The sequence below is a fragment of the Oryza sativa genome, chromosome 3 (assembly GCF_034140825.1).
Source record: "Oryza sativa Japonica Group chromosome 3, ASM3414082v1".
In the NCBI taxonomy this organism is placed as follows: domain Eukaryota; kingdom Viridiplantae; phylum Streptophyta; class Magnoliopsida; order Poales; family Poaceae; genus Oryza; species Oryza sativa.
Window position 1 is genome coordinate 1,493,836 of NC_089037.1, and position 13,565 is coordinate 1,507,400.

Consider the following 13,565-nt stretch of genomic DNA (forward strand, 5'->3'; position numbering starts at 1 on the left):
ATCGTTGTGAACTCAAGTTCAGTTTATAATGGGAGGCAGTCGAGATGAATCATATGTATTGTTTCTGAAGCATTTTACAAAATTGAGATGCAACATTGAACAGATATACTGTATAGCTCCGTTTTCCTTCCACGCCTTGCACTAGCACATAATGTAACGGGCACTACCAAGATCTCTAAACAAGAGTCATCTATCTCTAAATAGACTAGAAAAGAAGCTACAATCCCAACCATAACCTTATAATCTCACCCCAGATGGCACTTGGAACGAACATACATAAATATGTCACTATGGACAAAGATAACCTAAAATAATCCTTATTTGCCATCATTCCTCAGGTCTTATTGAAGAATCCCTTTTTTTTCTTTGGTGAGGATCTTATCGAGGAATTCTGTTGGCCAACCAACATCAGTCTCAGCAACTCTGTATCAACAATTTTCCGGAGGGCGTCAGATTCATATTTAGCTGACAGACAAAATGTGCTTTGCAAATATTAATTATCAGAAGTACTTACATTGGAAATCTTTATCCAGGATTCAAGTGTGTTGATGGCCTCCCCGGAGCGTTGTGTTTCCTGTGCTAACGCTACACCATCATGCAAAGTATTTACTTTACCACTGACAAGAAGAGATGCTGCAGCATTCAGCACCTATGAAGAAAAAAAGATTGATTAATGTTTTGCATAGCAAAGCAACTCAACGTGTGCAAGGTAATAATTAAGTGTCATATATGATTTGTGAAAAAAAATCTAAACAAAATTAAATCCTATCATGACAAGGATCGGTAAGCTGTTTATGACAGGGCGCACTGCAAACCCCCATCTATTGAAGAACTTCCTATGAAATATTCGTATGTTAAAGATAGGCTAACCACTGCAGAATTCTGAGTTCATTGTAAAAAAATGCATTACAAGAAGTTTAGAAGGTAGAAAGTAGAAGTAACTAGAAAGAGAGGATAACTGTAATGATTAACTTACGAGAGCATCAGCAATTGAACCTCTTTGACCAGCAAGAACATCCTGGAGAACTTTTGCGTTGAACGCTGGATCACCTCCTTTTAGATCTTCCAGCGTGCAGCGGGGTATACCAAAATCCACTGGATTGTAACATAATTTTAAAAAGTGAGACTAAAAAAAAAGTGTATCATATCGTCATAATGTATTTCAGAAGTTAGCATGCATAATTAGAAATAAGTATAATGTGCATAAAACATGCAATTGATGAGACTAAACTCGAAGACTCGCTCAAATTACACAAGTGAGTCCAATAAACAGTCTCTGTTTCTAAAAATTCTGAGAAAAACATAGAAAAAAAAACTCGTACATGGATCGAAGAGCATTTTTTCAATCTTTCTTGGTGTGACATCAAGGATATATCCAGGCCCTACAGCATTGATAAAAGAAATTCTCAGTTAAATGCAGAACACTTAGTTTTAATATTCCAAGGTATTTTTTTGAGGAATCATGGAATTTTAGCAGCAGTGTAGCACAGTGGTGAAATGGATACATTAGTATGTGTCCGTACCAAGTGGGCTTATTTCATCCAAACCCTTCGAATGGACAACCAATGCTCTCTTCATTCCAAATTTCTGAGCTGCCTTAGCCATCTTGGTAACCTGAGTAAAACAAAATATGTTCATTAGGGATGAACAATGAACACTAGATGGAAAACCAGCAACTGCAATATAGCTTTTAGCGGGGCTGACATCTCAAGAAAAAAAGCTTTATAACCATGTATCTGCAAGTCAAGTAACACAATATTTGCTAAAGATGAAGTTCACTAAAAATTGGAAAAGGAGAATCTTATATCTGAACTCTGAATTGAGCAACATCGGTTCAACAGCTCAACAGTAGATGTCTGATGCTTGCCTTTAAGGTCTTTAATATAAACTCGCATCATTTGTCAACTTAAAAACTGCCCTACACCTACTTTAAGTATAAAACCAAGACAATAGTGGTGATGATGACGATCATGTGGGTCAACGAAATATTAAATTGTCACTTTAAAAAATCTTTTCTTGCATATCATACTATTTATGCTTTGATGATTTACTAGAAGAAAAGAAGAAATGAATAAGGAACTTACTATGTTCTCGTGGTAAACACCAATAACAGCATAAGGCACCCTTGCTGGATTTAAGAGAGGACCAAGGATATTGAAAACTGTCTTTATTTTCAGCTTCTTCCTCACAGGTTTCACGATTTTCATTGCTGGATGATAGTTTGCAGACATCATGAATCCAACACCCACCTCATTGACACATCGTTTAATACCCTGAAAAAAGAAAATACAATAATATATATAAACCCCACCAGGTTTCTGATGCCATAAGATGCATATAATAGTGAATAATGTAAAATTTGAAAAGCCAGGGGCAACCAGCCTTTCTGTGCTTAGAAGAAACAGCCACATTATAAATAAATGGAGCGACTACATCTAGAATTCCTAACTACTCCCTTTGTCCACAAATATCTAGAGACGAGTCTAAATATGTAACACCATTCAGCCTCAGTTTGTGACTACAAGAACAAGCTATGTGTATCTGCACACAGTAACTTCAAATGTTGATGTTCATAATCCAATTACTGGAATCCAACAATTCAATTGTGCCTTTTTACACCGATAAGCAAACCTAAACAAATGATAGAACCATAAAGAGGCTGATCTACACATCTATGTAGTAGATCTGAGATGTCAACTAGACAAATGGGGCGTGCTTCGCACCTCAGTCAGATGAAGGTTGGAGGTACCAACCTCAGTGGTCAGCACAAATTTTCAGTAAGCTATATCTGCTTGCAGTGGCAGAGAGACAGAGGACTGGCAGGGGCCGTGGCTACCCCTATCCCCAAGTATCGTACTATTTTACGCGGTACACAATTTAGCACTAGAATGAGTATAGATCTATCATTTGGAACATGCTTATATAATTCCTACTGCATGGCCTGCTCTACAAAATTTTCTAGTTCCGCTACCAGCAGCTTGGTGGATGTGCAGCTCTGCAGTCAGCACCCTCAGTGTTGGAGCAAAGGTTTGAATTGGGTTATGTATTATGGGTATGGATACTGGTGTTGTAGTTCTAATGTAGAATCTCTCCCTCTGTTTATGTATCTCATGAACAGACCAAACCACTTGTACTGGAACTTTGTGATCCACTGAGATGCAGGTGGCCTGCTTTTGTAGCCTAACCTTTTATTCCCAGAAAAAAAAATACACATGCTGTAAACATCACACGTGTCTTTAGACGAAAGGGAGCTATGGTCTTCGACTACTCTTCATAGCCTTCTTTTCTTTGGGTGGCTTGCAAAGGGACCATGCTGTTTCAGCTTCCATTTCATATGTACGATTATGTACTTGACAGAGAAAAAAAAAGTCAAACACAGAAATTACTTCACCAAACTAAAGGTTAAAACCACACGGGTGATCTAGGCCTGCAACCCACATCATATTTTAGAGGTATTCACGAGGTAATATCACTTGCCAGTTGCCATGAAGCATGAATAGTGCTCCTACTAGTGCTACAGAGTACAGGAGTACAATATAAATGCATGAATATAAGATCCTAAAGGCAATACTAGCTCACAGGACCAGGCAGAAAGCAATCAGTGGTCAATCAGGCAAAGGCAACTACCTCGGGTCCCAACTCGATGTTGACACCAAACGCCTCCAGCACATCGGCGCTGCCGCAGGCCGACGAGCTAGCTCTGCTCCCTTGCTGCACAAAACGCAAGCGAGAACACATTATTGCATCACCACTAGTAGTACTACTACCTAAATCCAATTGGAGCACAAACTGAAGGGAAAATGGCATGCGCATGTATAATCTCCCATAAACAAATGAAAGGGGCGAGGAGCCAGTACCTTGGCGACTTTGGCACCCGCCGCGGCGGCGAGGATGGTGGAGCCGGTGGAGATGTTGACGGTGTCCGCGCCGTCCCCGCCGGTGCCGACAATGTCGACGGCGTCATCGAGCCCGTCGACCCGGACGCAGCAGCCTATCATCGCCTTCGCCAACCCCACGATCTGAGAACAAGGCGGAGAAATCTCTCACTCCCATCTCTGGACCAGAACGAAATCAAAATTAGCGCCGCGGCTGAGGCGGCGCACCCACCTCTTCGTAGGTCTCGCCCTTGGCCCTGAGGAGCACGAGGAAGGCGGCGATGCGCGCCTCGTTCTCCTCCTCCAGCAGCAGCCGCAGCGTCGCCTCCGCCTCCTCCTCCGAGAAGTGGTCACCGCCGATCAGCGTCTCCAGCACCTGACGTCACCACCACCACAACAAACAAACAAACAAACAAACAAACAAACGGCTGAGACGAGCCCCGGACCAGATGAGGACGAAGAGGGGGAGAAGCGACGAGACATTGCGGGGCGCACCTTGTCGAAGGAGGCGGTGCGGGGGGAGGCATCGGAGGCCCGCGCGGCGGTGTGTTGCACGGCGACGCGGGGCGGCGGCGGGAGGCGCGCGGGGAGCGGCCGCGCGTGGTGCGCGCGGAGGGGGAGGAGGTGGGAGACCGGCGCGGGGGCGAGGGGCTTGGCGGAGGAGGAGAGCTTGATCGACGCCGCCGCCATTGGTGCGGCGAGGCGACGCGAGGGGCGAGTGGATTCGTGCGGGTTGGGGGTGGGGTTCAGACTTCAGAGGAAGAGAGAAGCCAGCCCAGTGTTCCGTGTGTTGGTGTGAGGCGGAGACCTGCGAGCGAGCGGATTTTGTAGGGATGGCTGCGAAACTGAAACAGATCTGCTCGCCACCAACCTCACTTTTCTTTTCCACTTTTGGGTGTGTTTGGATCTAAAGTTTGCAAAATTCCATCACATCAACATGTCATACACACACAACTTTTCAGTCACATCATCTCCAATTTCAATCAAAATCCAAACTTTGGACGGAACTAAACGCAGCCTTGTTGCATAGGATGAGTACTCCCTCCGTCCCAAAAAAAGACAAACCCTCGTTTCCGTGTCCAATGTTTGACCGTCCGTCTTATTTGAAAAAATTATGAAAAAAAATTAAAAAGATAAGTCACGCATAAAGTATTCATCATGTTTTATCATCTAACAACAATGAAAATACTAATTATAAAAAAATTTCATATAAGACGAACAGTCAAACGTTGGCACGCAAACCCGCGGTTTGCCTTTTTTTTGGACGGAGGGAGTATGCAGGAATAATAATAATCTGTACTACAGTTATTGAAAGTTTGAAACTACAGTATCTGAATATCTGATCTACTGCCGTACTAACTCTTTTTATTAGGCAACTATTTCCTTAAATGGTTAACCCCCTTTAAAACGTATTATAGGAATAAAGAAATAAAGGATAGGAAAAACATATAAATTGAAGTAGCGTGTTTCTTTAATCCTATAATATGGAGTAGAAAACACAGACAAGGTTCTAAGATATCTAACCTCTCACTTAATTCTCTTTAGAATTGATTATAGGAATGTAATACTATACAAAGTTTAACGTCCTTTTCCTATAAATCAAAGGATATGGGAACTAAATGTTGATTGGTTGGATAGCATTACCGTCGTGCACGTAGCCCATCCAGGTTGGATCCTAAGCGCTCGCAAAACTGGCATGTTCCATCAATAGCTGTGTTACTGTGTATATCTGATTTATATATAGAGGCCGGATATATCCATTTTTTTTTAAAAAAATCATAGGGTATATAGGAAGAAAAATCCTAAGAAAATTATTCCTATGATTATTTTTTTTACCAATCCTTCGTGGGCCCTTAGTATAGAATTACAACATGGTGTAATTTAATGCCTCTCCAAAATGCATTTGGTACAATCACTTTGATACTTTTATCTTATAAGAAAAACCGTGTAATTTGATGTTTGGGAGTAGGTTGCAGTCGATGAGTGCTTTAGAGCAAGTTTAATAGTATAGTCCACTACTAGCTCCAAATCATCTATAACCAACGCAATAGCCAATTCATACAATAGTTGCTTACTATACTATTAATACCTAGTCTCACTAGTCATACACATATTACGTCTTGAAATCCGTGCTGCAGCTGACTATATGTAGCCCGCTGCTCTTCTCTCTCTTCTTTTATCTCTTTAAAATATGTTTATAGCTGGCTTGTAGCCTGCTATTGTACCTGCTCTTATAGGACTATGCAGCATATGTGCCATACATCCTACACTATCATCGGATTATTCCAAAAAAGAAGAAGATTATTATAGGATGAATTATTGCGCACGTGGAAATCGCGATGTTTCTACGCTTTGGTTGTTGGAGAGACAGGACGAAAAACTCGTTCTCGTGAGCTCGTCCTGCTGATGGTACTCTCCCTGCTTCTTCCGTGGCGACCTTTTCCAACGATCTGGCTGTAAGATTTTGCTGATTCGTTGCACAAACACCACAAATCCAACTTGCTCATATCTTTTGTCGCGACCACGATATACTATGTTATGTTTGAATTGATGAAACTGATGAGACTGGAAGATTAAGTTAACGCATGTAAAATGAAAAAAAAATCATCAACATACGACTAATTATGATTTAATCATTATAAATTTGACAAATAGATATTTGATATTTTAAAGCAAATTCCGTAGAAAAATTTCGCACCAATCACATCATTTAGTAGTTACTCCATACATCTCATTTTAAGTGTGCTGTGGACCTCTGTATCCAATATTTGATCATTCATCTTATTTAAAAAATTTATAAAAATATTAGAAAAATAAATCACGTGTAAAATATTATACATGTTTTATCATCTAATATCAATGTAAATACTAATTAAAAAAAATTTAAAATAAAACAAACAATCGAACGTTAGACGTAATTCGACAGCTACAAGGAGGAGAGAGTATGTGCTAACGAAAATGGACATAAAATCTAGTAATCTTTAACTAGAAAAGGACAGTTGCTCGACCGGTTCCCTATCTCGCGTGCGTATCACATGGCTTGTTTTCAATTCGAGAGATTTCGTTTTGACGAGACAGGCATGACATGACAGCACCCGTGTTTAGATTTAAAATTTAGATACTCCTTTTTCATCACATCAATATGTCATATACACAATTTCTTAGTCACATCATCTTTAATTTTAACCAAAATCTAAACTTTACGTTGAACTAGACATAAACACAGCCTCCATTAATCCGGTCAGAGAGGACAGCGAGATAGAATTATTTTTTGCCAGCCACCAGTACGTGCAAGCGGTTCGGTACAAACTACAAAGTCAGATAATGCTCGCAATTGCGTAATGTTGGATTAAAAATAGGCTACGACTTCTGCAGATAGTACAACATTTCTTTTCTCCCTTGGTGACAAGCGCGGGGAGCCGGGGAGGACGAGTAGTACGGCTGCACGGCACCGCGCTTGGATGTAGATGAATGGAACTTGACTACTAGGTGTACTCCTACCTCTCTTCCGTTCAGCTCCGGTTCCGGGCAAGATAGGTTGTTTGCTGTGCGTTCGTAGTGTTGTTGCCTGCGATGGGGACATGGGGTCACGGCAGAATTTTCCTCCAGTGGTTGGTAGATTTCAGGTTGCCGGTGTTTGCCCGGCGCCTGTGGATTACCAATAACATCAGGGAGGGATATCAGAACTGGATGTTGATTTTTTTTATATAAATAGATTTAAAAAAATCCTATTTTAAGAATAGATCTTTTTCCTCAACATCAGTTCATTAACACGAAAGTTCAATGCCTCGACGCCAATAATAACTGGCACCCTACCATAGCCCTCTGTAAAAGCAAAGTCAAATAGTCAATGATGCAAATGGGATCGGTACCAAGAATATTAGCACCAAGGACCTACTCCGTATTTATAAAATAAACTAGGGCTCGGTTTAGATTTTAACTTTTTTTTTTAAACTTTCAACTTTTTCCGTCACATCGAACTTTCCTATACATTTAAACTTTTAACTTTTCTATCGAATCATTTCAATTTCTTCAAACTTTCAATTTTAAGGTGAAACTAAACGCAGCCTAGGTCCTCAAGCGCCGACTCCTCTACATCTCGGCTGCTAGAGAGCAAGGGTGTCAGTGTCAAAACATTGGATCTTGGTGCCAGTTGTCCTGTTGCCAAGACTATTTATGAAATATTTTTTTCTAGGGGTTTATTTATAAAATAAAATTTAAAAAGGACCAGACCAAAATGTCTTGGTGACGTGTGCTTCCGCTATTACACATACCGATCACGTGTGCGCATCCGGATTCCCAAGAAAGAAAAACATTGCATAATACTCCCTGGATTCTAGGGAGCTTCGACACGAGGAAATCTGCAAAGGACAATGGCTAACAGCAGTTCACACTGCCGTCGAAGAGTCGAAGGCTTCCCCATGGGGAATACGAGCATCAAACGTGCAAGGATAAAAATCAAAACTTACTACAGTGTTGAAGGTCAGGTTTAGCAAGACAACACGTACAATCATACACTCTGTGCCCACAAGGTTCCTGTACTACAAAAGCGAAAATTGAATACTTTAGGCAGAAAAAGAGAGTTGGCAACAAACCAAACCAAGCAACAAGAACGAGTCAGTCCATTTTTCTGTCCCCAGCGGCCTAATCTAGCCACCGAGTAACTCCATCTTCTTCACTCGCAGCTGCAAGGATCTCGATACAGACGTCCAATACAGCCTACAGAACATGCAAACAGTAGGAAGCTGAGTACATTAGCTTAAGTGCTTGCACATGGGATAGGACACAATGTGACTGTTTCATTTCGTGGTTGGACGCATAGTGTGCTACTGTTTTATACAGAAAAAGAGCAGTAACCTACTTAAACAACGTTATTGAAGAGGGGGCAAGGGGGGAGGAGATGCATGAAATAATAGAAATCCTCTTTTTAGAAGCAAATGGAAAAGTTCATACCGATGAATTTCTGCAATTGATAAGTTTGCAACCCTCCAACAAGGACCCCTCCAGCATCCAGCTCTCCCAAACATCAAATGTATGACTTGCAAACACAAACTCCATCCTCCTATTAATCTTCAGCACATTTAAAAAAGTTAAATGTTAGAACATTAGCAACCCTGGGTGTCGATAAGAAATCAAAACACTTCTGTTTCTCAACCCATTTTACTACTGGAAATGGAAAAGTTGCACTAGTAGCCCTATAAATGTTGCGCATTTGAGCAATCAAACTTATTACTTTTGGTTGGGTGTATCTGCTTGTACAGTGCAACTTGTACAAGTAGAGGTATAAAACCTAAGCATTAAATAGAGGCACGGACAAGTGATGAAACAAGTCGAAGGAACAGAGGCATCAGATTAACTATGGAAAGTAAAATAGATGACCTTACAAAGCTAAGATTGAGGCCTAAATGACTATTCGATCATGAGCTTTTTGCTAAGTTTCGATAAATCTGCTAAAACACCAAAATAGAAAAGAACAGATTCATAAGTTCGCTTGGCTAGAAGTGTCATTAATTTCAAAGGAAAACATGATAGCAGACCTTAATATTTTTTTAAGCAGTAATCAGCAGCTACCAGAAAAGGAGAGATGATACCTGCAATAGTTTACCACCAGCGACGAAGGAACGTAATCCCATGGTATCCTGAAAGGCAAATTGGGTCAGTAGAAGTGCCAGTGCCAGATATGCGTCACATTAAAGTAAAATTTGAATGGGTAACTGAAGCAAGCACAAAAAGGGAAAGGCTAAAACTATATTACCTTGTTTTTGAAAGTGACTAGGAACTGAGCAGCAGGGTCCCTGTTTGTAGCATTTGACACGATATCAAGGATCCAACCACCACCACCAGCAAGTCTCTGTCTTGCAACATGGAACCCTGAATTATCTTTTGTTCTCAAGGCTACAACAAAACCATCTTTGAGTGTATCAGGATATTTCCTTCTGAGAACTGTAGGCAACTTCGTCTCAGAAGTTATTTCCATTGGGGATTCAGCAGGAGATTTCTGCTTGTATTTTGAGTCCTCAGGAGACGCAAATCGTGAACTGGAACTCAATACCTGGTCCCTTCCACTCATTGCAGTATCATCATCTCTGCGTGAGGAATAATTACTGCCACTCTCTACAGCAGATAATTCATCTGTTTTCTGTTGAGATCTGCGGCGAGCAGGTCTCTTTTTCCCTTTCTTTCCAGAACGGCTGCGCCTTCCTTCTGATCGGGGGACAATATGTTGAGATCTAGCAGATGCTTGAGGCTCTTTATGCTGGGATATGGCTCTCCTCTTTTCGTACTCCATTTTTAACTGACTTTCATCTGTCTGCTGCTCAGAATAAAAAACTTGTGAACTGCTAACCTTTTCTTCTAGCTGATCATCTTCATTTCCAGCTTCGCTAATTTCCTCATCTTCATCAGATATTGCACTACTTGGAACAGCACCATCAAAGAAAAAGGACTGCAATATCGTGATTGCTTTCTCTCTTATTTCCATCCACACTTCTTCACTGTAGTCTGCACTTCGAGGAAGAATTAAAACATTTGGCATCTCCCTTACCTATGTCAAATAAATAGTATCCATCATTTTGCTGAACAACAAGTTCTTTTTTTATAAGATGGATGATGAACAAGTGGCACCACCATAGCAATGCAGAAAAGGGCACAGTTGTTTGTCCTCTACTACTAGCATATTGGTTGTTGCTCTTCTGTACAATATGCAGAATCAAGAGAGTTCAAAGTTATCCCTAAAATAGTAAGAGCTCAACAGGTGGAGTGCAGGGAACTTGAAATACTTGATGCTAAACTAAATTAAATATTTACTCATTTTCCATATGTTTTTCCTAGAGATTCCTTTTCAACATCCGGAAGAGCAGAGCATTCTAAATGGTGATGTTTTGATCTTAGATGAATTTCATCCATCGCAAATGGCCACTTATCAACAAAAAAACACATCAAAAGCTGATGGACGTACCCACGCTTCCATCCATTGTGGACCTTCAGCACCATCCAATGCACAACCAGCTATTGTACCATCAATCAATAGCTGTTTGAGTGCACAATCATCTATAAGTTGGCAACTTCCAGTATTTACTATGAATGCTCCTGTGAGATAAACAAGAAAATTATACTGTGTTTTACGGCTGAACTAAAGGCATGATAAGCATTATTTCGGAATATATAATGCATAAAGCAGAAGAAAGAAAGGGGTTGAAGATAAACCTTACCAGGTTTTACATGCTGCAGACAGTCAGCATTAAGTATATGCATCGTGTCATTTGTTAATGTGCAGTGCAGTGAAACAAGGTCACTTGCTGCCAACAAATCATTGAGAGTATCCATTCTCCTGGCGGCAGAAGGAAATACAATGGAAGGCCGCTTTGCTTTTCCATTAGCCTTCAGTAGACATGCTAATTCAGTTAGAATAGTCAAAATAATACTTTACCGCCTAGCATTTCTTAAAATCAGTAGGTAATTGCATACAAGTGCGACAAGATATATATCATGAACTTTGGACATAAATAATGTGAACTGAACATGAATTTGGGGAGATTTCTTAATGTAACAGAAAGTTAATAGCCCATGAAAACTTTGGGGGGGGGGGGGGGGAATAGGTTAGAACCAGATAAGATATACCCATCAAGATGTTCTTGTCACAATGTCATCCCCTCCTTTGCATTTTAGCATAAGTTACTACTCCCTCCGTTCCGAAATATAAGCACTTCTAGCATTTTAAATTTGTACCAAAATATAGCCCTTCTGGTGTACTACTTGTCCCACCCCCCCCCCCCCCCCCCGAACACACACACACCAAAAAAAAAAAAGCTTCCCATATTACCCCCAAGGCCCCAACCATACCTCATCTATGAGGGGGCATCATAGTTTCTTTTCTATTCACTTAATCTTTGCTAAAACCCTAGAAATGCTTATATTTTGGAATGGAGGGAGTATTGTTCTTACTTCTTTATCCAACAGCTAGCATTCGTACCACAGCTTACAGAGAATATATAGTTGTCTCATTCAGAAAGCTGAAGAATTTTGCTAAAATACAGGGAATGAGATCATTCAGCTCACAACATTACAAAGGGACGTCTCATCATAGGCAGAAGCAGTGAGATCATTTAAGTCATAACATTCCAAATCTTTGGACTGTCTAACTGTTCAATCACCTATTCCAACTTAATATGTTCAAAGAAGTTTGTTCATAGCAGAACATTACTAATCAGAAAACAACTCATTCTAGAATTGGGGGTGAAACTGTTCCAGTCGGTTGCTAGGTGTATGACCAAATGAAATTACCACAACAACAATGCGCGGATTAAGATCCAGAGTTTTAGAGCTGTGCAAGTATACGTAGAACAGTAGTAAGAAGAGGAAACTACAGGAGCGTAGCAAGTCGTAGATCCAGTACCGAATGGCGCGGATCGAAGTAGAGGACGTCCATCCGGAAGGCGAGGCTGCGAGTGGCGAGGCAGCGGGCGGCGGCGGATCGACCAATGATGCCGAGCACGAGGCCGCGGCAGCGCCTCATGCCGCGACACATCGGCTGGACGGAGCCTAGCCACCCAGCGGCGACAGCGGCCGGGGCCGACGAGGCGTGGCGCGAGAGCAGGTGGGTCCGGCGGAGCAGCCCGAGGAAGAGCGCCATGACGGTGTCGGCCACCTCCTCGGCTCGGTTGGCGTCGACGTGGACCAGGCGGAGGCCCAGCTCCGCGGCGAGGGCGGCGTCCGCGGCGCGGTCGGGCGACCCGAGGCAGAGCAGGAGCTGCCACGGGCGGAGGCGCCGCTGCGCGGCCCGCGGGAGGAAGGCGAGCGAGGGCAGGAGCACGGCCGCGGCCGCCTCCACGCGCCCGGAGGCGACGGCGGAGAGGGGGACGTGCTCCACCCCCGCCACGCCGGCCAGCCCCTCCTGCTCCAGCGACGGGTCGTCGAGGCAGTTCAGTGACACCACCAGCGGCTGGCCCCCGCCGCCGCCGCCGGAGGCCGCCGAGCGGGCCATCCCTGCGCCTCCCTCTCGGCGCTCGGATCGGGAGCGTCGCGTGGCGCGGGTTTTGGTGCGGGCCTCCCGTCTCCGGGCCGAGGGGGGCTTTTTGTCCCGTGCAAAGGGAAGAGGAAGAAGAGGGAAGAAATGCTCTGCTGCTACTACGCTTGTCAGAGTGGTGGGCCGCACGGGGGCCACCACTCACCAGCTCACGAGGGAACGGTGCGTTGCAAACCGTCAGATTCGCATTGTTAATTGTTTGCAGCTTGTGCTTGTGTCTCTCGCGCCACTGCCAGTGACTGAGCAGATGCAAACAAATCTTGAATTATTTCTTTAATTCATTGTGATGATTCGAAAACATTATTTAGCATGGCAATATTTATGAAGATCTAGTAGCTAAAGTCCAGAAAAGATCAGTTGGCATATCCATCAAAATAAGAGAAGTTTGTTTCTTCGTACTTAATCATGGAGTTTTGGGTACCAAGTAAAGCACTCTCTGCTTTTCTTCCCTCCAAGCAAAGCCTGGTTTAGTTCCCAATTTTTTCTTTAAACTTCCAACTTTTTCATCACATCAAAACGTTCTTATACACACAAACTTTTAACTTTTCCGTCACATCATTTTAATTTCAATCAAACTTTCAATTTTAACGTGTATTAAACACACCCCGAGAGAAAGATTGCCTCACATCATTTAGCTGCCAAGGATAGACAGCTGCCCGCCGCCT

General features: G+C 42.5%; 2 protein-coding genes across 3 annotated transcripts; both read right to left on the reverse strand.

Moving 5' to 3' along the window:
- Window positions 1-42: 42 nt before the first annotated feature.
- LOC4331468 (anthranilate phosphoribosyltransferase, chloroplastic) lies at window positions 43-4,672 on the reverse strand. 2 transcript variants are annotated; one of them, XM_015775501.2, is made up of 10 exons: window positions 4,371-4,672; window positions 4,108-4,251; window positions 3,858-4,019; window positions 3,628-3,711; window positions 2,085-2,273; window positions 1,524-1,614; window positions 1,323-1,382; window positions 977-1,095; window positions 515-649; window positions 43-423 (listed from the first exon to the last, which is right to left on the reverse strand). In XM_015775501.2, the coding sequence occupies exons 1-10, from the start codon at window positions 4,563-4,565 to the stop codon at window positions 415-417; spliced, it is 1,188 nt and encodes a 395-aa protein (XP_015630987.1). In that variant the 5' UTR covers window positions 4,566-4,672; the 3' UTR covers window positions 43-414. The 2 variants fall into 2 exon arrangements, with proteins under 2 accessions (XP_015630987.1, XP_015630986.1); XM_015775500.3 differs by lacking the exon at window positions 43-423 and having other exon boundaries at window positions 494-649.
- A 3,636-nt stretch (window positions 4,673-8,308) lies between these two features.
- LOC4331469 (C-terminal binding protein AN) lies at window positions 8,309-12,960 on the reverse strand. Its single transcript, XM_015777287.3, has 7 exons — window positions 12,271-12,960; window positions 11,087-11,255; window positions 10,834-10,964; window positions 9,631-10,419; window positions 9,467-9,514; window positions 8,829-8,945; window positions 8,309-8,594 (listed from the first exon to the last, which is right to left on the reverse strand). Exons 1-7 carry the CDS (start codon window positions 12,856-12,858, stop codon window positions 8,520-8,522), a joined length of 1,917 nt encoding a protein of 638 aa, XP_015632773.1. The 5' UTR covers window positions 12,859-12,960; the 3' UTR covers window positions 8,309-8,519.
- Window positions 12,961-13,565: the final 605 nt, after the last annotated feature.

Bases quoted from the DNA above. Each gene is read 5' to 3' on its own strand.
- LOC4331469 (XM_015777287.3), bottom strand. From the start codon at position 12,858: ATGGCCCGCTCGGCGGCCTCCGGCGGCGGCGGCGGGGGCCAGCCGCTG. The intron at 11,256-12,270 runs GTACTGGATCTA...TGTCTACTGAAG, and splicing joins ACTTCGATCCGCGCCATTCG to GCTAATGGAAAAGCAAAGCG. The intron at 10,965-11,086 runs GTAAGGTTTATC...TTTATCTCACAG, and splicing joins TCTGCAGCATGTAAAACCTG to GAGCATTCATAGTAAATACT.
- LOC4331468 (XM_015775500.3), bottom strand. From the start codon at position 4,565: ATGGCGGCGGCGTCGATCAAGCTCTCCTCCTCCGCCAAGCCCCTCGCC. The intron at 4,020-4,107 runs GTGGGTGCGCCG...CCTTGTTCTCAG, and splicing joins AGGGCGAGACCTACGAAGAG to ATCGTGGGGTTGGCGAAGGC. The intron at 1,096-1,322 runs GTACGAGTTTTT...GTTACAATCCAG, and splicing joins AAAAATGCTCTTCGATCCAT to TGGATTTTGGTATACCCCGC.